We start from the raw sequence: 23,757 nt of genomic DNA, 5'->3' as shown, positions 1-23,757 counted from the left end.
TATACTGCCAGTTTCTAGGCAGAGAAAATATTCTTACCCTGACATGCATAGCCATTTTTATATTAGAAAAGTTGACAATTACTAGATAGTTTCTTTGCTTTTACTTAGTTTCTTGTGCTGTTAAGGATAAAGGAATAATTGATAAAGGATAACTGGCAGAGACATTAATAAGGTATCCTGAGCTGTCTCTATTAGCAAAGGGGAGAGCTTTTGTTTTCTTTGATACCACTTCTAAATCCCTTCCTTTGGACATCTAATTTCTTTTTAGTGGCAGACTCATCTTCTAATTATTTTTTCCCATCCAGAAAGCATTTTGATGAAGATCCTGGGGGAAATTCCAAAGGACAGAATATTTATCTCTAAGGGGGGGAAATAATATATATTTATAATAAATATGTTTATATTTTATGATTTATTATATTTATTATAAATATACATTTTAAGATTTTAAGTAATCTCTATATCCAGTGTGGGGCTCGATTTACAACCCCAAGATCAAGTCGCATGCTGTACTGACTAAGCCAGCCAGGGACCCCAAGAATTTATGCTTTTAAAAAAAAAAAAAAACTTAAGGACAATTATATAACAAGTTGATACCTATAAGAAAGGACAAGGAGAAAAAAAAAAAAGAAAAAAAGAAAGGACAAGGAGAATGCAGATAGAGATGATTTGCAGAAGAGAAATAGTTGCAGCTGATAATCATTTCGTTCTCATCGGAGTCCAGCAATGCTAAAAATCATCAGGAAGCAGAGCCCACTCTTAGATTCCGAAGTAATAAAGACCTATCTCATGTGGTGTGAAAACTGTGGTGTGGGAGGTCTTAGCCTGTTCTTAGATCAAACCATGAAGCCAAGCACAAGTGAGTAATAATAATAAAAATAACTTGAACTTTTCACCCATAACAAGCGCAAATACTTGCAGACATTCATCAAGTAATTTATCTTTCTTCTTCCATGGTTTGCATTATTTAAACTATTGAATTATTATGTATTCTTCTCCTTAGTAGCTTTGGTTATTATTAGAGGTCCTAGAGTTGTATCAGCCTCTGGTTGATGACCACATTTCAGTCTGTGTGTGTGTGTGTGTGTGTGTGTGTTTTCCAGTCTGTTTCTAATGCTGTTTTTTCATATCATGCTGAACAAGTTGGTAGGTGCTAGACACATGCTGTGCTTTTGTACTCAGTCCCATGCTTTTCTCCTTCCTGTTTAGCTTTTCTTTTCATTTCACCATCACCATTCCCCTCTACTAAACTTATATATATGTAGGTCATTGGGATGCTGGGGCCAAGGATGGGTGTTGCTTTTTGGTTTTTGTTTTTAAGAAACAATCTCATCTGCTTAGTGAAGTTTTGTTTCCTTTTATTTATTTTTTTTTAATTTTTTATTTATTTATGAGAGTCACAGAGAGAGAGAGAGACAGGCACAGAGAGAAGCAGGCTCCATGCACCGGGAGCCCGACGTGGGATTCGATCCCGGGTCTCCAGGATCGCGCCCTGGGCCAAAGGCAGGCGCTAAACTGCTGCGCCACCCAGGGATCCCTTTGTTTCCTTTTATTAAAGATACACAATAAATATGATTTGATTCTAGACTTTAACATTTTTAGTTTTTGATTGTTGCACATCTTATAAACAACCATTGCTTTGTATAAATAAAAGATATCTTACAACTGTGCTGCTAATTAGAAAACTATTTCCTAGCACTGTCTTTAAACTGTTAATGTGTTGGGGTTTTTTGGTGTTTGGCTTTTGAAAGATTTTATTTATGAGAGACACGGAGAGAGACATAGGACACATAGACAGAGGCATAGGAGAGGGAGAAGAATGCTCCATGCAGGGAGCTTGATGCAGGACTTGACCCCGGGATCCTGGAATCATGACCTGAGCCAATAGCAGACGCTCAACCACTGAGCCACCCAGGCACCTCAGAATGTTAGTGTATTGTAATTGAATTAAATTTAGACCCAACCCTGATTGTAGGCACAGTTGTGAAGTGAGGGAAGTTGGTCTTCTTTCCCTTCCAGCTGTACTCGCTGTGTGTGACAGAGCTCTTGTTCTCTATTCGCATCTTGACTTAGAGGACACTGTTTGACTCTTCTCCTCATGAGATATTCTCAGGTCAGGTTTTTTGTATATCATTAAACATCAGTAGGTTGATCAGGTACTATGGTGGACATGGTTATTTTCTGCCCTGATAATCTCTTATTTTCAACTGTCAGAAAAACTTTCATAATTTTTTTTTTCATTTTTCTACCTCAGTTCTCCTGGTTTTCTTGTCTAGTTTAGTTTAATTATGAACATAGTTATTATCATTTAAGGAAATGACCAACAGTTTTTTCCTACAATGTTTTAGACAAGGTCTTTATATAAAAATAATTATGTATAATAAGAATATAACTCTGAACTAGCTATTTTTTGTCTTGTTCTTACTATATCACCTTAATAATCCACTTCTCTATGATTATTCAGAAAATTGACTTAATTTTTGTCTTGTGTTTCAACAGAAGGAGAATATGTTAAAATGTTTATGCGAGGTCGGCCAATTACGATGTTCATTCCTTCTGATGTTGAAAACTATGATGACATCAGAACAGAACTGCCTCCTGAGAAACTGAAACTGGAGTGGGTGTATCCTTCTGTATTATGACAGCAAATTTGTTTGCTTTGTCTTCAGTTTAAGAAAAATTCATTTACCTAATGTCTATCAAAATTGTCTCTATACAAAAAAAATAAATGTTATAAACATAGCAACCACTTGAGAAAGTAAAGAGATGTTACTTTTCATCCTTCACATATTATATATATTTTGCTATTAGCAATATAAAACCACCTAAATTAATATCTTTAGGATAGGGCAAACAGGATTATATGAATGTTTTGGCAGCGACTTCAGTGTGGTAGAAAAGACATTGGACTGGAATGGGAAGACTAGTGTTTGAGTCTCAACTCTGCCACCCCTAGTTGAACCTTAATTCCCTTATAAAAAGAGGTTAATAACTCCTACTTAGCTGTTATAAGAATTAAATAAGGAAACATCAGTTAAGCATTTTGTAACCTGTGAAATAATGTAAATTGTTATTAAGAGCTCAAATTAATAAGATCGATTCTAATTCCAGAATTAATTTCTCAGCCAGACTTTATAAAAAAATGACTATATAAAAGAGCTTTCTTAATTTCACTGAGAAATTTTTCTCTTAGAACCTTTGAGAAACTCCATGAAGCAGAATGGAGTTAGTAGTTTGAATTCTGCTTTCTGCCTCCATTCTTCTATACCCTCTTTCCTCTGCTCTTTCATTCATTCCCTCATTTCTGCAGATATTAGCTTGGGAAAACTCACCAGTCCTGTAATTCTCTACTTTTTAATAAACACTCTGCCTACCAAACTGTACCTGACTGTCATACTCATTATTTAGGTCAGGCATAAATGTCATTTTCTCATCCCTTCTTTTGATCCCTCTCTTCACTTTTCTTTAAATCAGGTGTTCCTTCTATCCTTTCTCCTAGGATACTGTTATATTTCTTTCCATGATTTTTAATGATATAGTTGGTGTTTGTTTTTGTCATCTTTGCCAGGGCATAGCCCCAGGGACCCAGTCTCTGTTTTGTTCAGAACTGTATGTTGAGCTTTATATCTGCCACGTATTAAGAACTCAATAGGTATTTGTCTGGGGAATGAGGAAACTAAGATTTATACAAATTAAAAACTCAGGATTGCACCCTGGCAGGACTTGAGTTTCCTAGTTCTGACAGTCCTGTTTTCTTTATACCTTCCTGATTCCCTTAGGTATCCATGAAAAACTTGTTAGTTTACACCTTAAAAATTGTGTTTATTAAAAACCTTGACTCTTGTGATTAAGATATGGTTATCGAGGAAAGGACTGTCGTGCTAATGTTTACCTTCTTCCTACCGGAGAAATAGTGTATTTCATAGCATCAGTAGTAGTACTGTTTAATTATGAGGAGAGAACTCAGCGACACTACCTGGGTCACACAGACTGTGTGAAATGGTTGGTATCATTGAACACTTCTCTATTTTCTTTGTCATTTTTGCATTTCTTTTTAATTTGGGTTTTTTTTTCTTTTTAGAAATGGTTTCTTGTGGGGAACTGAGATCTTAAGAATACTATAGGCATTCTGTAGAGTATATTTGAAAAAGAGGCATTTTAATATGGGGAAGTTGGAACTTTTAAAGCATTTTTATTTCTTAGGACAATTTAAATTGGTACTCTTCTGGAAAGTAATGAGCAACACCTACTACAAAAAATTTACATTCTTGATGAGCTTACCCCTTGGCTGCAAGATGTAGAGCCTAGATATGGATAGGAAGACATCTTTTTAAATATTTTGCTAGTCACTCATATGTTTATCCTGTGGGCATATATGCTGCAATATTTTCAGTTTGTATTTAAGAGTTTCTTGCACCAAGTTTGACTTACAAGAGTTTAGCATTAAGAACTAATTAAAAGGTTGGGGGTACTATGTGTGAATATGTTCACTGTGCTCCTTTGTAGAAGAGAAGAAATGATAGAGCTGTTAAGTCAATAATATGTATAAGGATTAGATAGCAAACAGGGAAAATGCTGACTATGTAATAGATAACATTTGCACCGTGCACAACTGCTTCTTCATTATGATAAAAACCATCTGTCTCTGTGCATGTGCAGGACTAGAAAGGAACTTGAACAGATTAAGACAGTTTAACTTATTCTGTCACAATTGTGAATTTAGTGTTCTATTTAGTTTAGCAAAAAAAGAAAAAGTATGGCCAAAAAGTTAGAAAAGAAATCCTCTAGATGGTTGATACTTGATTTGCTAAAGAAAATAAAACAGGTCACAATGAGAATTTTTTAATGATTAAAAACTGAAAAATGTTTGACAGATGTTGATACCAAGGCATATTTCAGCTGTTTCACATGTTTTCCATTTTTAAAATTGTTGTTAATACTGCTTTTTAGCCTTGCTATACATCCTGACAAAATTAGGATCGCAACTGGACAGATAGCTGGAGTGGATAAAGATGGAAGGGTGAGTGGCATAGTGTTTTATGTGCTGTACCAGTGACATTGCCATTAGAATGGAATTAATCATAATTTTAACCACAGCTTGCTTATTTCATTCTCTTAAATGGCAACTAAGGGATTTCTAGTATAAGTGGGAGGAAAAATACTAGAATATGAGAACATTCCAGAAAACAAAATTTTGAGAATCATACTACTTAAATGTTTTTCTCAAAAAATAAGTATTCACCCTAAGGAAACTACTTACTTGGAAAATTAGGAGGACTCATAAGCTTGTTATTTTTTTAACATAGCATAACTTATCAGTGTTTGCCAGAAGTTTCACTACATTGATGGACTTCTTGATTTTATAGATGCCTAGAACTGGTAACACTTTAAAAATTTTCAGTTCCTATTCAGTATTATTAAATTGGTTTACATAATAAGTCCCTTACTTATAAGGATCAACTGTGAGTATTTTTGATGACTTATTAACATGTCTGACTGTACCCATGACGTTCTCTGGCTTCATTTTATTTAGAAAAAGGAGTTGGGATGGTCATATTAAATGACTTCTAAGACCCCTACCAGTTCCAATTCTATTTAGGAGCTGTTTGTTTAGCAATTTGTTGGACACTGTTTAGAAAAAAAACTATTACTTTCCTGGGAATGAAAGTAATGTTAAAAGCAGAGTATCCAGAGCAAATTTGCCTGGGTCAGAATTCTAACTCTGCCTTTTAGTAACTGTGTAACTTTGGGCAAATTACTTAACTCTTTGTATCTCAGTTTCCTCATCTGTTAAATGGTGATTATAGTAGTACATAAGTTCATCAGATTATGAGGATTAAATGAATTAATATATGTACTTAGAGTATATGACAGGGGTACCTGGGTGGCTCAGTCAGCTAAGTGTCTGCCTTTGGCTCAGGTCATGATACCAGGGTCCTGGGATGGAGCAGCCCTGAATCCGGCTCTCTGCTCAGTGGGGAATCTGCTTCCCCCTCTCCCTCTAACCCTTCCTCCTGCTTATGCTCTTGCCACTCATTCTCTCTGTCTCTCTCAAATTAATAAATAAAAAAATCTTTTATAAAAAAGAGTATATGACATAGTAAATACTACATCATTTGCTGCTACTACTAATATCACTGTTATTTTCTTACTTTCATACGATGAGAAGAAAATACCTGTTCAAGATTCTTTGGGATCATGTCTAATGTAGTAGCTATTTTATATTAGATATTTATCCATCCCTACTGTTTTTTAAAGATAGCAGACAGTTCTGTGTGGTAGTAGTATTTATTTGTACCCCCCTGAATACCAGTTAGTCTTGCTATCTTGTGTTTTTCCCTTTGTTTTTGCAGCCTCTGCAACCCCATGTCAGAGTGTGGGATTCAGTTAGTTTATCCACACTGCAAATTATTGGACTTGGGACCTTTGAGCGTGGAGTAGGATGCCTGGATTTTTCAAAAGCAGTAAGTAACAATTTTTCAAGAAGTAAGCAGGCTGCACAAAGAAGCAGAAAACTCAGTTGTGTGTGTGTGCGCGTGCACATTTATAGAAAGTGCTAACTCTGAATTGTTAGCTAATGCTTAGCAATGACCAGCATTTTAACCTAGGTACTAAAGTACTTTGGTTTATTTGGGTTACAAGTTGTTATACCTAATTATACTTCTGTTCTGAAATAGGATTCCTGTGTAGTAGCAGGAGATGGCTAGAGGAATATATACATAGCATATAATTGAAATAAGCAGTAGAATGTGCTTTTGCTTCAGCTTGAATCATATAAATCTATTTTATTTAGGAAATTCACAGACAGGAAGGTTGGCCGATTCTGCACAATTACTGGCTTTGCTTGATGTCATGTTGGAACAAATGAAATAATCAGGCCTTTGTACTCACTAAAATCTTGAATTATCTTGGTTCTGAATTGATGACCACATGAGCTTAAAATTGAGTACCTAACAATCTTATTTAAACCTTGAGACTTTATTCTGAGGGGAAAATAAAACAAGGATATTACCCATTGAAACACTGTATTTATTCTTGAATTGTATGTAATTATTATAGACTGTCCGGGAGATCTACATTTTAGGTTCCATGATTTTAAATTTCAAATACAGATATCCCTCCAGATTTTATTTGGCCTCATTCACACTTTATATGTATTCATATTACTTCTTCATTTCCTAGCTGTCAGCAGGTTTATTATGGATTATGGGCGTTTTGTGGGACATGGAAGTGGAAGGGACATTTTTAGAACAGAAAGATAAATTTGGGTGGACATAGGAACTTTGCTAGCTTGATGGTACTGAATGTCCAGAAATCCAGTGAGACAAGAATTGTGACAAAGGTGTTTATATAGGAGATAAGCAGACAGAAGGACTTTCACTACCTTTTTTACCCCTAAATTTCTGTAGCAGGAACTTTTATCATCTTATTGGTACCATTAAGACTCTCTTGTATTGGGGATCCCTGGGTGGCTCACCGGTTTGGCACCTGCCTTTGGCGCAGGGCGGGATCCTGGGGTCCCGGGATCAGGTCCTATGTCGGGCTCCCAGCATGGAGCCTGTTTCTTCCTCTGCCTGTGTCTTTGCCTCTTTCTCTCTCTCATATGAATAAATAAATAAATAAATCTTTTTTAAAAAAAAGACTCTCTTGTATTGCCTTGTACTCTAACTTTTCCTAGTTTAGGTAATTGTTCCAATATAGGCTATAAAAGATAGAAGAGAGTAAGCTCTCCCCTCCCTTAATACCTCTTACTCTTTACCACAGTCTTTCTCCCATATGCATCATTAGGCATATACTGCAAATGTTACTAGAAAACAAGTAATTTTTAAATATCATCCACCTTTTTTTCCCCTTAAACTAAGAGACTTAAATTATGTGAATGAAAATGGTTTCAGAAAAATAGAAAAGAGGGGCACCTGGGTGGCTTAGTTAAGTGTCTGACTCTTGATTCAGCTCAAGTCATGCATGATTTTAGGATCATGAGACAAGCTCTACGTCATGCTCCACCCGAGTGGGGAATCTGTGCGAGATTTTCTCCCATCTCCCTCTGCCCCTGTCCCCTATGTTCTCTCTCTCTCTCTCTCTCTCTCTCTCTCTCTCTCTCTCTCTCAAGAGTTTAAAAAATATTTTTATAAAGTAGAAGAGGATTTGTTTTATTTATATTATGTTAATGTAAGGTATATCATGGAAAGCTAAACTGCTATCTCTGAATAACAGAAGTAACTAGATGGCAAGTGGAAATTAACCTAGGGGAAAAAATTAAAAATAGAAAATATTTTTTCAAGAATCCTCATTATATTTCTGAAGAAAATGTCAGGAAATGGTATAATCCTTTTCTTTCAAGGAGTTGTGAGTTTAAAGGATTTTGGGATTATCTTAATGTTGGCAGTTTTAGTAATATGGTATTTCTTCTTAGAAAGTCAGCCTTGTCTGAAAATTTTTAAATGCCTTTAATCGGCTTTTCTTTAGGATTCAGGTGTTCATTTATGTGTTATCGATGACTCCAATGAGCACATGCTTACTGTATGGGATTGGCAGAAAAAATCAAAAGGAGCGGAAATAAAGGTAAACCAAAAGAAATTTTAATTATTATTTTTAGATTATATTGTAGAGCCTTAGAAAAATATTGCATATCCTTAAATTACAAGAGCATAGCAACTGGCCATATTCATTAGATTTATTGATTTGCCATTATTCTAATGGTATTTTTAAATAATACCTATTTATAATCTGTTGTTTCTGTGATAGTATCTATAGATTCTGAAGTCAGTTTTTAAAGTATCTTAAGATAAAATAGTCAAGCACCTTCAACCAAATTCTGGTGATATTTCAGGCACGTTGTGCTACTGAAATGCCAAAGTAGAGGGCTATCGACCTGGCTTCTTTAACAAAATTTGTTACTTCATTTAATCTTTAAAATCTAACAGAAAAATTCATCTTAGAAATATAAATGACATACCAAAAATCCTATGTGCATATGTAACAGTAAGTTTTTTTAGTCTTAATTACATTTATGGGATTACTACATAAAATGCTACAGCATTTATAATTGTTATAGGGTTGATCCCTTGGTGTGCATCAGGCTGTAAATTGTAAAAGAAGAGGTTAACATTGCAACTGTATTCATATGGGTGGAAATGGCCTCCCTCCTACTGGCTTTCAGAGGGATTCAGAGTGACAAGATGACTATAAAAAGCCTATGACATATTTGCTGTACTCTTAAATAACATCACATTCCTCTTTAGTTGTGTACTACTCTCTCTTAGCAGTTTTGTTTGGTATAAGCTTGAATTCAAGCTTTCAGCTCGGTCGAGAAGAGTCATTCTTTTAATTAGTGTAAGTTAATCTTTTGAAAGAAAGAGAGTAGATTGATTGTACTGGGAAAGAATATGACATGCCAGGAAACTTCAAACCATGAAAAACAAATGAGGATATAGATTGTCTTTCAGCCATCATTCAGAGTAATTCAGCATTGAAACATTGGGACATTATACTGAAATGAAATGGGTAAATTTTGATCCTTTGTAGTAAAGGCTACCAGAGGAAGTCTTGTGGTTTTCTTCCTCCTGGCCACTCTTTGATCTCCTTTTCAGGACCTTCAGTGTTGGTATTCTTCAGAGTTATGTCCCATGTCTTCCACTGGTATATCATATATATGCCTTTGTGGCCTTAGTTACTATCTCTGTGTCCCGTATCAATTAATTCTAGCCCACATCTCTTTTGCACACTTAAACCTATATTTCTTGTTGCCTGCTAGGCATCTTTATTTGATGTCCTATCCTGCAAGTCAAAATCAACATGTTCCAATCTGTACTAGTCATCTTCCTTAGCCCCCAGTCAGTTTCACCTCTCACTAAATTCCACATTCTTGCACAAGCTAGAAACCCTTTTCCCCCTCACTTCTCATACCAAAGTTCCCTAAGCTCTGTATCCCAGATGTCTGTATTAGAGCTCTTTCCAGGGCAAGTGACTGGAAAACAACTTAAAGATAACTTAAAGAGAATTTATTGATTCATGATTAAGGAGAAAAAGAACACCGTTAGTAAAGGTTAAAGAGGAATTTTGTCTCAGGAATGACTTGGTTCAGGAACTGGGTCACTGATTCTCTTGTCTCTCCTCCTTTCCTCGTGTATTGTTGACCTTATTCTCCTCCACTGTAGGTGAGCTCTATTTTTGCCTAAGTCCCAGAAATTTGAGGAGTTGATACATACCTAGTTAATTTAAATGTTTAAAATTCAATAAGGCAACTTTAAAACCTTTCTGACAGAAATTAAAGAAGACCTATGTAAATGGAAGAATATATAATAATCATGGATAGGAAACAGTATTATGAAGATAGTACTTCCCAGGATGCCTGGGTGGCTCAGCAGTTGAGCGTCTGCCTTTGGCTCAGGGTGGGATCCCAGCATCCAGTATCAAGTCCTACATCAGGCTACTTGCAGGGAGCCTGCTTCTCCCTCGGCCTGTGTGTCTGGCATCTCTGTGTCTCTCATGAATAAATAAAATAAAATTTTAAAAAATTTACTTCTCTGCATATTGTTCTGTACTGGCAACATAGAATCTCAGCATGATTTTCATGAAAGCTAATAAGCTGAGAATATGTGGAAATATTAAAGGATAGGAGTAGACAAAACAATGTTGATGAGAATGTGAAGTAACTAAAACTCTCATACATTGCTATATGTTGAACATAGAAATTGGCACAGCCATTTTTGGAAAACTGTTTGGCATTACCTTCTAAAGTTGAATTATCATAAACATGTGCATACCTCTACCATCCTGTTCCACTCTTAGATATAAACCCAACAGAAGTATTTCCATGTGTTGACCAAAAGACAAGTAATCGAAAAATAGCCAAAAAAGGGAAGTTACCCCAATGCCAGTCGGTAGGAGAATGGATAAATCAATACTGTGGTCTTTACATACAAAGGAATACAATACAGTAATGAGAATGGACAAATTACAATATATGCACCCATATGAAGTGCTGTACAGAAGTGTTTAGTTTGTGAAAATTTATCAAGCTATGTACTTAGGATTTGAGTACTTTTCTGTATACATAATATACATCAATAAAAATTAAAGTAAAATCTCCTGTAAGATTGTCACCACCCCAAGTGATTTAATTTCATAGATTACTTCAAGTTATATATTGAATCTTACCACTAGCATTATGGGTTTGTATACTGGAAATATTTGTAGTTGGTTTTATAACCCTCGATTAATTCATTGGGCATAAGATTCAACTGTGAAGTAGTTTTGACTTGTCTAAGTAAAAACTAAGGACTGTTCAGCATTGCAGTTTTTATTTTTTATTTATTTATTTATTTTTATGATAGAGAGAGAGAGAGAGGCAGAGACACAGGCAGAGGGAGAAGCAGGCTCCATGCACCGGGAGCCAGCCCGATGTGGGACTCGATCCTGGGTCTCCAGGATCGCACCCTGGGCCAAAGGCAGGCGCCAAACCGCTGTGCCACCCAGGGATCCCAGCATTGCAGTTTTTAAAAAGCAATATCGAGGTACCTGACTGGGTCAGTTGGGAGACTGTGACTCTTGACCTTGGGGTTGCGAGTTCAAGCCCCACATTGGGCATAGAGATTACTTTGAAAAAAAAAGTCATCTCTGAAAGATAAGTAATTTTTGTTTTGTTATTAACATTATCTTTAGAATTTACTTTGACCTACTAGGTGTATATATAATCATGAAGAATTATATAACAAGAAAAGTTACTGCTCTTTTGCCTCATTTTATAATCTGAATTCTGGTTAATGGGAAAAAGCATTCAGATTAGATTATTTGGGTCTTGGGGATCCTTGGGTGGCTCAGTGGTTTGGCCCCTGCCTTTGGCCCAGGGCGCGATCCTGGAGTCCCAGGATTGAGTCCTGTGTCGGGCTCCTGGCATGGAGCCTTTCTCCCTCTGCCTGTGTCTCTGCCTCTCTCTCTCTCTCTCGCCTATCATAAATAAATAAATAAATAATCTTTAAAAAAGATTTGGGTTTTATATATGTGTCTATGTAAGACCCTCAAACCCAAATGTTAGTAGTAAAAAAGTAAAATTTGCAGAAATATTGGAGCCATAGGAAAAATTTTAAATTTAGATCAAGTGTCATTTTATTGGTAGAAGAACAAAAAATGTAGGGTCCTGGGTGGCTCCGTCAATTAAGCATCTGACTCTTGATCTCAGCTCAGGTCTCGATCTCAGGGTTGTGAGTTTGAGCCCCACCCAGCATGGAACCTACTTTAAAAAAAACATAAAATGTATTATGTTTAACTCACTTTGTCCATGAGATTATTGTCTTTATCATGTTTGATTTGCAAAGAAGTGTTCTTATAGACCTGAAGTTCTTACCTAAGTTAACAAATGGACATTAAATGGGGCACCTGGGGGGCTCAGTCTGTTAAGTGTCTGATTCTTGGTTTCGGCTCAGGTCGTGATCTCTTGGGTCATGGGATGGAGCCCCATGTTGAAATCTGCTTGAAGATTCTGTCCTTCTGCCCCTCCTCCTCTTCCCCCACTCGTGCATGTGCTCATGCTCTTTCTCTAAAATAAATCTTTCTAGGGATCCCTGGGTGGCGCAGCGGTTTGGCGCCTGCCTTTGGCCCAGGGCGCGATCCTGGAGACCCGGGATCGAATCCCACATCAGGCTCCCTGTGCATGGAGCCTGCTTCTCCCTCTGCCTGTGTCTCTGCCTCTCTCTTTCTCTCTGTATGACTATCATAAATAAATAAAATTAAAAAAAATAATAATAAATAAAAAAATAAAATAAATCTTTCTAAAAAATGGGAATACTCACATCAGCTAACAATAAGCAGGCATATAAGCGTATATATTTTACCTCACTGTTAAGTTTGAATAGGTGCTTTTGCCATAAAACATTTGATAATTCAGTTGTGATTTACTGAATATATAGAAATATGCTGTTTTAAAAATATCCTTAATTCAGTAATTTCAGTGAAAAAACTGTATTGGTAATGCCTTTATGATTCTCATGCCTGTTTTCTTTCTCCAATTCTTTTATTTTATTTATTTTTTTTTTAAATTTTTATTTATTTATGATAGGCACACAGTGAGAGAGAGAGAGAGAGAGAGAGAGAGAGAGAGGCAGAGACACAGGCAGAGGGAGAAGCAGGCTCCATGCACCGGGAGCCCGATGTGGGATTCGATCCCGGGTCTCCAGGATCGCGCCCTGGGCCAAAGGCAGGCGCCAAACCACTGCGCCACCCAGGGATCCCTCTCCAATTCTTTTAAATTTAAAATTTTTTTTTTTTTTTAAATTTTTATTTATTTATGATAGGCACACAGTGAGAGAGAGAGAGAGAGGCAGAGACACAGGCAGAGGGAGAAGCAGGCTCCATGCACCGGGAGCCCGATGTGGGATTCGATCCCGGGTCTCCAGGATCGCGCCCTGGGCCAAAGGCAGGCGCCAAACCGCTACGCCACCCAGGGATCCCCAATTCTTTTAAATTTAACTCCTTCCCTTTCTAGATTTTTCTGAGGAAAAAGCATAAGAAAAGAATTCGTAGTTTTTTGTTTTTTCATTTCTATAGGAATCAGTAGTGACCATTCTATTCTTTAAGCCCTCAGCCTGATGACAAATCTCTAAATTAGTAATATTTTCTTGGTCAATAGTAATATTAAAAAAAAAGTTAAAAAAAATTTTTAAAAAGTTAAGAATTTTTTTAATCAAAATGACAGTCCGTCTTCATGATAGAATGCACATGGCCCCCAAAACAGCTAAGTATAGAGGAGCCGGTCTCAAATGAGAATCCAAAATGAAAATGGAATGGGAAGTAGAGAGTTACTAGAGTCAGTCAGTAGTCTTTTTAAGGTTGCCTAGAACCTGAAAGTAAAATGGGAGTTGCCAGTAAAGAGGAGACTAAAAATCTTAGATGAGAATGCCTGGATTGGGCATGAGGAAGAATTATCTTTGAAAAAGAGCAAGAGCCTCCGTCTTAATTCTGAGACTGGAGCTCTAGAAGCTATGATGTCTTATGTGGATAGATGAGGGGTGGGGGAGGGTCAGGATGACACTATTCTCAGTAAAGACAACTCTGGGTGGCTCAGCAGTTGAGCGTCTGCCTTCGGCTTAGGGGGTGATCCTGGGTCTGTGGATCAAGTCCCTCACTGGGCTCCCTGCACGGAGCCTGCTTCTCCCTCTGTCTCTGCCTCTCTCTGTGTGACTCTCATGAATAAATAAATTAAAATCTAAAAAAAAAAAAAGACGACTTGTATTAAAGTTTTTATTTTTAATGAATTAAAAAAGAATAGTAATGTAGTAAAACATTACATAATCAGACTGTTACTTCAGAGTTCTACTTGTTGGAATTGGGATCCAGTTGAAATCTTTGTCTTATCTATGGATATTGAACATATTATAATAAATGAATTTTAAATAAAAAACCAAAATCCTATAAATTTAGAGGTATTATTTTCTAAACAGTTGTTGATTAAAACTATCTTTTCCAACTCTCAAAAGCCTGTTTTTGAGATTAAAGATCTTGAAAGCTGATGATTAGCAGTTATTTATGGTATAGTAATAATGAATGATTCCTGATTACTGTATTTGTGGCACATTTCCTACCTTTCTCTTCTCCTTTTCACAATTTACCAACAGACTAGAGGGTTCAATCTCCCTTGGGTCTGGTGGTTTCTTTGAGGGCACTATGCATGGCCATGTGAGAAAGAGGCCATAAAATGAGAGAGGAGGGAAAAGGAATAAACCCATAGTTTGGTCCCATTCTTTTTCTTACTACAGCCCCTCTTCCCACCCCCCATAGTGGGCCTTGGCATTTCTTTAGCTTTATCTTGAATTGATTGTCCTCAGAAATACAGATATATTCTTTTTTATTTTTAAGGATTTATTTATTTAGAGAGCAGGCATGAAAGAGCACAAGTGGGGGTGGGGGGGACAGCAGAAGGAGAGAGAGAAGCAGGCTCCCTACTGAGCAGAGCATGTGGCATTGCTCCCCACCATCATGACCTGAGCCAAAGGCAGATGCTTAAGTGAGCCACCCAGGTGCCCCAATACAGATATATTCCTAAGTCCCATTTGTACCCAAACACACAAATATATTTTGCCCTTTTCTATGGTAGATGAGAAAATTAGAGGAACAGCACTGAAAATAGCCTTTTTAAAACCTCGTTTTTTTTACTTTTTATTTTTTTTTACTGCTTAAGAAAAGTAAAGCTGAAAAAAATGTCCAGAGTACCATGCTTCCTTCAAAGTAGAAGGTTATGAGAGAAAATTAGAGATCTTCTAAAATCAGTGGGCTGGGAACAGGAAGATTCTTTATTAGCAGCAACAAGTGGTAGCAGCAGAAAGAAAACTAGCTAGACCAATCAGACTCTGAGAATACACAAGAAAAGAGGTGGAGGTTGACAGGAAAGCAACCTGGGCTTTCTGAGACATTTCCCCTAGGGAATGGCAGAGCAGTACACGCTGTTTCTCTTACTCATCCACCTCACCCTAAACACACAAACAGCTTCGCTTTGTCTCTCTGGAATCTGCATCAGACTCACCACAAATAACTTAGGAGTAAAAGAATCCTTATTTCTCTGCTCAGAACAAAAACCCTAGTTTACGTCTGTCTTTCCTAATAGACTTTCCTAGGACTAACACAATGTCTGGCATTTGGTACTAGCTGCTTGAAAATTATTTGGTAATCGTTAAAGAAATGACTTTAATCACCTTTGGGTTTTAGTGTAGGAATAAAATTTAAGTGGTACTGATGAAAGCACTATTTTCATGGAAAGTATCATAGATTTCTTACAATTGTGCAGATTTTTATACTATATACTTTTTGAGATGCTATAGTAGTGTGTTCCCCTATCCATTCAGCTGAATTTCTTTGGCGGGTATGTTGAATAGAAATTAACCCTTAAATTGTATTACCAGTGATCCTGATCTCAGTCACTGGCCATGCATTCTTTAGCTTCTTTTGTCCAGTTTTAGGTTCAAAGTCATGAGAAGGAATGGCACTGGATTGAGGGTTCTTAAAAATCCCCCCCCCCTTCCCCTCAAAAAATCCTTTCCCATTCATCTCTGTTTTCTTTTTCCTGGGCTCGTTTGTTCAGTATTAGAAATGCAAGGGAACAGCATTGTCTATCAAAATTGTTGACATGTCATCCTCCAACACTAAGCAGAATTTGGGTATAAATGTACCCTTCATTAGCCTTAATGTGTGCTGAGGTGGCAAACCAAGGAGAGGTTTTTATTTTGGTTTTTGTCTGAAAAACTTGGGGCTTAGCCTTTGTGCAAAGAAAGGCTCTCTATGTGTGTGACTATCATAAATAAATAAAAATTAAAAAAAAAAGATTTTATCTATTCATGAGAGACAGAGAGAGGCAGAGACACAGGCAGAGGGAGAAGCAGGCTCCATGCAGGGAGCCTGACGTGGGACTCGATCCCGGGTCTCCAGGATCACGCCCTGGGCTGAAGGCGCCACTAAACCGCTGAGCCACCTGGGCTGCCCCTCCATTTTTTATTTTATTTTATTTTATTTTATTTTATTTTATTTTATTTTATTTTATTTTATTTATTTTATTTATTATTTTATTTTATTTTATTTTATTTTATTTTATTTTATTTTATTTTATTTTTTTTCACACAGAGAGAGAGAGAGAGAGAGGCAGAGACACAGGCAGAGGGGGAAGCAGGGTCCATGTACCGGGAGCCCGACGTGGGATTCGATCCCGGGTCTCCAGGATCATGCCCTGGGCCAAAGGCAGGCAGGCGCCAAACCGCTGTGCCACCCAGGGATCCCTGCCCCTCCATTTTTAAATTCTTGCTAAAATTTCAGTAGATTGATCCATTTTACATATTCCCTAGTATGATATTTCTGCATCTGTGGCTGGCATTCTTTTCAACCAAGATCTGAATATACCGTGATAAGTGATAACGTCTAATAAAGGGATATTTTTGTATGGCAGAAGTAATCTGGGAGATATGAAAAGAGACCAAAACTATACTTTATGCTTCATAAGCTCTCTTGTATTTTTTCTTCTTGCATCCAAAATATTTTTCCTTAACTTAATTAACATGAATCTTCAAAGTAATTAGTATTTTCTGTTTTTTCTAGTTTTATTGAGCTATAATTGACATATAACATTGCATAAAGTGTACAACATAAAAAATATACAATATCATGATTTGATATTTGTATATATGCAAAATGATTACCACAGATCCTTAAGATTTACACTCAGGATCTTTCAGATGTAGAATATATAGTATTGTTAATTGTAGTCACCATGCTGTACATTATATCCCCAGGACTTATTTATCTTATAACTGGATGTTTGTACCTTTTGATCATTGTCACCTGTTTCCACCACCACCACTTCTGACAATCACCAGTCTATTGTTTCTATTAGTTCATTTTTAAAAATTTTTACTTGTGAGATCACACAGCATTTGCCTTCCTGTGTCTGACTTATTTCACTTAGCATAATACCTCAAGGTTCATCCATGTTGTTACAAATGGCAGGATTTCCTCTTTTTTTATTCCATTGTGTATGTGTGCATATACCACATTTTATCAGTTCATCTGCCAGTCAACACTTACATTGTTTCAGTATTTTCTGTTTCTCATGTGAGTACAAGATATTTCCTATTTCCTACATACATGAGAAAGTTCAAAATTTTCTTTCATGAAATAATTCTTAAGTTTTCAGTGGGGGGAGGGGGGAATGTTACAAGATCATTAAATTTCCATTATTCTTAAATATTTTCCAAATTCCTTTAAGAAATTAAGAAACAGGGCAGCCCGGGTGGCTCAGCGGTTTAGCGCCGCCTTCGGCCCAGAGCGTGATCCTGGAGACCTGGAATCGAGTCCCATGTCGGGCTCCTTGCATGGAGCCTGCTTCTTCCTCTGTGTCTCTGCCTCTCTCTCTCTCTTTCTCTCTCATAAATAAATAAAATCTTAAAAAAAAAAAAAAGAAAAGAAAGAAAGAAAGAAACTAAGAAACACCATTTTACCTGCTCTCCAATCAACATAGGCACATTTGACCAGTTGCTAACAGTATAACATAAATTTCAAAATCTGACACTCAATTCCATAAACAGGCACAGAAAACCCCCCAAACTATCCTTATTTGGCAATCAAGGTAAACTGCTTTTTTAAGGAAACTTTCTGTTAGAAATGAAAAGGGTTTTGCGATTGACCTTGGATAGACTTGGCTGTAATTACACCTGGAGGTATAATAGGTTTTCAAATTAAAGGATAATTACTTTTCTTGGTAGGTATTTTTGGCTTAAATTGGAAGATCAAAAATACAGGCCCATGAAAAGAATTTTTCGATCGATAATCTGTTTTATTAGTAAATACTATCTAAAAGGGGATCCCTGGGTGGCGCAGCGGTTTGGCGCCTGCCTTTGGCCCAGGGCGCGATCCTGGAGACTCTGCCTGTGTCTCTGCCTCTCTCTCTCTCTCTGTGTGTGACTATCATAAATAAAAAAAAATACTATCTAAAGGGAACTTTGGTAATGTGTTTAAATTTGAAGCACGGAAATTTTATCTCAATTAATATTAGGTCCTCCTCGGGAAATAACTCTTAAGGGGGAGGAGGTGGAGAGTGGAAATCTCATGGAGCTGATACTACCTAGGTATTTTTATTCTCTCTCTTTATTTTTGGTATTTTTATTCTTAATGAAGTATTTGTTCCTCAAGTTTATTTTCTGTTTTCTAACATTCCATCATTCTAGGAAGATCTGAAGTGTTTAATGAGGTTTTTGTCACATGGACGTATGAAGACTGAATTTAAAATAGAAAAACTGTATTGCATTGTTCTACATTTTGATGGAGATCCATGAAATCCACATCTCTGCTTTTTGTAATTTCTTGCATGGTACCATAATACTTTCATACTACTCTTGTTAATTTGACTATTCATAAGAAAGTAAGCCCTTTGCTTTTTTTTTTTTTTTTTTTTAATGCCCAAACAAAGCCAACAGTACTCTTAAAAATGTCACACTTGGGATCCCTGGGTGGCGCAGCGGTTTGGCGCCTGCCTTTGGCCCAGGGCGGGATCCTGGAGACCTGGGATCGAATCCCACGTCAGGCTCCCGGTGCATGGAGCCTGCTTCTCCCTCTGCCTGTGTCTCTGCCTCTCTCTCTCTCTCTGTGACTATCATAAATAAATAAAAAATTAAAAAAAAAATTTAAAAAAAAAAAAATGTCACACTTCAGGGTGACTGGGTGGCTCAGTCAGTTAAGCGTCCAACTCTTGATCTCAGTTTATGTCTTGATCTTCAGGATCATGAGTTCAAGCCCTATACTGGGCTCCATGCTGGGCATGGAACCTATTTAAAAAAAAAAAAAAAAAATTACATCTTTCTCATGTCCTTTCTCTCTTGGTCACATCTGAGCCATGATAGATCATTGTCTGGCTATCTTACCAGACACAATTGTAGTGGTGTTCAAAGTATTTTTAGGTGATGAAAGTTGACGTAAGCTGAGCAGTTGGTATGAATAGCAGGTTTGTTGGAGTTCTGCTCCCAGCTCTGCTGATTCAAGCAAGCTCTACTCCAAATCAGGCAAGCCCTTTCCTATCTTCCTGCCAAATATACCCACTTATTAAATACCTGTATCACTAGATCCCTCACACTGAGTAATTTTTAGAGTTAGCTGTAGCATTCTTTTTTCCAGAATACCAAAGTCCTACAAATTTTAGGACTATTTAATTTTTAAATAAAGTGGCAGCTAAAAGTGAACAATCTCAGTAACAGCTTTATTGAGATGTAGTTCACATACCATATAATTTACCCTTTCAAAATGTACAATTAAGTGATTTTTAGTACATTCATGAAGTTTTACACCCATCACCACTATCTAATTTCCAAACATTTCATCACCCCAAAAACAAACGTTGGGCCCATTATAATGCAGTCATTTCCCATTTCTCCCTCCCGTTGGCCTCTAGTAACTAGTTGTCTACTTTGGGTCTCTATGGTTTTGCCTATTTTGGACATTTCACATAAATTGAATTATACAATATATGGCACTTTGTGACTGGCTTCTTTTATTGGAACCTTAATGTTTTCAGGGTTCAACCATGTTGTGAAATGTATCAGTACCTTATTCCTTTTTATGGCTGAATAATAATATTATTACATATTATGAACATACCATATTTTGTTTATCCATCCAGCTGATGGACAGTCTAGAAAATGAATTTTTTCAGTTTTATTGAGATATAATTGGCATATAACTTGGTATACATTTAAAGTATATAGCATAATGATTTGATTTGGTTTGATATATGTTTATATTGCAAAAAGACTACCACAGTACGTTTTGTTTATATCCATCACGTCACAGTTACAGATTTTTCTCTTTTGAGGAGAAATTTTAAGGTCTACTCCTAGCTTAACTTTCAGATGTATAATACAGTATTGTTAACTGTAATCACCATGTTATGTGTAAATTCCAAGAACTCAATGGGGGCACCTGGGTGGCTCAATTAAGCATCTGCCTTATGCTAAGGTCATGATCCTAGAGTCCCAGGATTGACCCCGTGTCGGATACCCTGCTCAGGGGAGTCTGCTTCTCGCTCTCACTTTCCCTTCTTCTCTGGTACTCTGAAATAAGTAAAATCTTAAAAATTTAAAATAAATCCCAAGAACTTATTCATCTTACTTATCTTATAACTAGAAGTCTGCCTTTTACCCATCTTCACCCATTTCTCCCAGTGAATAGTTTTTAAGCTTGTATTTTTTTTTCACTTTTGCAAGTGATTTAAGATCTATTCATTGACTTTGGCCATATTGAAACAAAGCAGTACCTTCCCATTTTTAACCTAATTAATTCTACCAGGTATCTTCCAAAGAGCTTTTACTCTTGCTATGTCAGGCTCACTAGCCAGATAAAGAAGTTCTTTGAGTTACAGTATTATAAATACCAGAGAAAAAGTTCTCAGGAAATGAAGTGGTTATAGTTTGAGTACTAAAATCTTATCCTCACCCTGAAGAAAGAGGACCTGACAGATGCCTGGCTGGTGCTGTCAGTGGAGCATGCCACTCTTGATCTTGGAATTGTGAGTCTGAGCCCCACATTGGGCGTGGAGCCTACTGAAAAAATAAAAAAGAGGGTCTGATTTTTTTTTAATTTTTTTTTTAATTTTTATTTATTTATGATAGTCACACAGAGAGAGAAAGAGAGGCAGAGACACAGGCAGAGGGAGAAGCAGGCTCTATGCACCGGGAGCCCGACATGGGATTCGATCCCGGGTCTCCAGGATCGTGCCCTGGGCCAAAGGCAGGTGCTAAACCACTGCGCCACCCAGGGATCCCAAGAGGGTCTGATTATATAAAATATACACACATGCATACATAGTTGACCCTTGAACAAGGTGGGTTTGAATTGCATGGGTCCACTCATATACACATTTTTTACAATACTGTAAATGCATTCTTTTTTAAAGATTTTATTTATTTGAGAGAGAGCAAAAGGGCAGGGGAGGGGTTAGAGGGAGAAGCGAACTCCCCACTGAACAGGGAGCCCAATGTTGGGCTCGATCCCAAGGACTCTAAGATCATGACCCGAGCTGAAGGCAGAAGCTTAACCAACTGAGCTACCCAGGGTGCCCCTCTTAAATTTTTCTTAATATTTTTTCTAGCTTTATTGGAAGGATACAGTAAGTATATAATACAACATACAAAATATGTGTTAATCAACTATTGATATTATCAGTAAGGCTTCCTGTCAACAGTAAGCTGTTAGTAGTTAAGTTTGAGGGAGTCAAAAGCTATACATAGATTTTTGACTACACAAGGGGTTGGCACACCTAACCCTTCTGTTATTCAGGGGCCAATTGTATGTATATAAATAATTTTTGTTTGTTTTTAATTTTTTTTAATCTTCACGTGGACTTTATTGAAAATATTTTTTTATGGACCTGTCTTGTCCCTCCTGGATACTTATAAAGTGCTATGGGCATATAAGAAAGCTGGGCTATCATTCAACCATCGCATTGGTACAGCCAGACCAGTTTTTAAAATACTTCTCTAGTTGATCAAAAACCACTGCTTCAGGCTACCAGGGCCTACTTCCACCTCAATACCTTTCCTAGTCCTCCATTTCTTCACAAGTAAAGGGGGCAATTGTTGGCAGAGCAGACCTCCGTGTCAGCAATGGATATTAAATATTAAATATTATAGCTGTTACCTCAGCAGGAAATGAAGACTTTGGGGGAAGTTTAAAGGAACATTGAGTGAAGATGTGAATCCTCATCACAGCTTTGTCACTATGTGGTATTGGTTAAGCCACTTAAATACCTCTGTGTCCTCAGCTCTAAAATCAGAAGAGTAGGGACACCTACTAACTACTATGCTCAGCAGTTGAGCGTCTGCCTTCAGCTCAGGACATGATCCTGGAGTTCCAGGATCAAGTTCCACATTGGCTCCCTGCATGGAGCCTGCTTCTCCCTCTGCCTAGGTCTCTGCCTCTCTCTTTCTGTGTCTCATGAATAAATAAGTAAAATCTTTTAACTTTTTTTTTTTTAATTTTTTTATTTATTTATGAGAGAGAGAGAGAGGCAGAGACACAGGCAGAGGGAGAAGCAGGCTCCATGCAGGGAGCCCGACGTGGGATTCGATCCCCGGTCTCCAGGATCGCGCCCTGGGCCAAAGGCAGGCGCCAAACCGCTGCGCCACCCAGGGATCCCCAGTAAAATCTTTTAAATCAATCAATCAGAAGAGTAATACCTACCCTCCCTACCATATAGGATGATTATAAGAGATAGTAAGTTCTGAAGCTCATATCCTCTCTTGTCTGTGGAATTATCACTACTTCAGCTTCTCTTTTTGTAAGAATTATTTTGAAATGTTTTCAGAGTAACTAAATATTGACTTGAATGCAGAAGGAGGAACTTTTGATTATTGACTCTATAAAGTTTTCTTCCAAAAAGACACTAAAGTCTGATGGAAAATATCACTAGTGTTTTTATTTTTCTTTCATCTTATATTAGGTGTTTATCAGATCAGCAAACAAATCAAAGCTCATGATGGCAGTGTGTTCACACTTTGTCAGATGAGAAATGGAATGTTATTAACTGGAGGAGGGAAAGACAGAAAAATAATTCTGTGGGATCATGATTTGAATCCTGAAAGAGAAATAGAGGTAAGAATGAAACAACATGAAGATTTAAAATCTTAAGTCCTCTAAATGCTTACCTTTCATTTCACATTAAGTTAACACACTTTCCTGGAAAAGTAGTGCATGTTTTTATCATTTCGAAAAGACCATTCATTAGACAAAATTTGAAAAAGTAAAAATATATATGTATACTGGGGAGACTAAGTTTTTATTTCTGAGATTACTTTTTAGTGATTCAAAAATACAATCTTGCAGACTTAAAAATTCAACAAAAATTCATCAGATACAGTATCCAACTCTAAGTGTAAAAAATAGCCAGTTTGATTTTAAAATTAAAAATAATGTTTTAAACCGAGGACTTAATAATAATCACTAATTATCTATGTATGTGTCATGTCATGCACCAAGTGTATCCACAATATGACAAGTATTATGTGCTCAGGGAAAGTTTGCCAATTGAATTGTCTCCAGAAGTGAAATGGTTAAGAATAGTATTCTGTAAGTCAGTGATTCTCAAAGCAAGGGCAAATTTCACAGAGTTTAGTATTGCTTCTATTTTTTTTTGTGTGTGACTTAAATTTTGAATTTATTCTCTGTGTTTTCAACACATAGTATGTTTTCTGGATAACATTTTTTCTAAAAAGGAGGATCCCATTAGTACTG

At 36.9% G+C, this 23,757-nt stretch overlaps 1 protein-coding gene across 1 annotated transcript in view; it reads left to right on the top strand.

Moving 5' to 3' along the window:
* Positions 1-23,757, top strand: part of EML4 (EMAP like 4) — a 156,936-nt gene that overhangs the window by 98,526 nt on the left and 34,653 nt on the right. The window contains exons 8-14 of the mRNA XM_041757000.1: positions 2,500-2,623; positions 3,853-4,002; positions 4,951-5,020; positions 6,354-6,464; positions 8,470-8,565; positions 9,594-9,642; positions 22,967-23,118. Coding sequence (XP_041612934.1) covers positions 2,500-2,623; positions 3,853-4,002; positions 4,951-5,020; positions 6,354-6,464; positions 8,470-8,565; positions 9,594-9,642; positions 22,967-23,118 — 752 coding nt within the window. The remainder of the gene's footprint in view (positions 1-2,499; positions 2,624-3,852; positions 4,003-4,950; positions 5,021-6,353; positions 6,465-8,469; positions 8,566-9,593; positions 9,643-22,966; positions 23,119-23,757) is intronic.

Source organism: Vulpes lagopus, chromosome 5 (genome assembly GCF_018345385.1).
Source record: "Vulpes lagopus strain Blue_001 chromosome 5, ASM1834538v1, whole genome shotgun sequence".
In the NCBI taxonomy this organism is placed as follows: Eukaryota; Metazoa; Chordata; class Mammalia; order Carnivora; family Canidae; genus Vulpes; species Vulpes lagopus.
The sequence above is the reverse complement of the archived record's forward strand: the minus strand, read 5'-3'. Positions and strand labels throughout refer to the sequence as shown.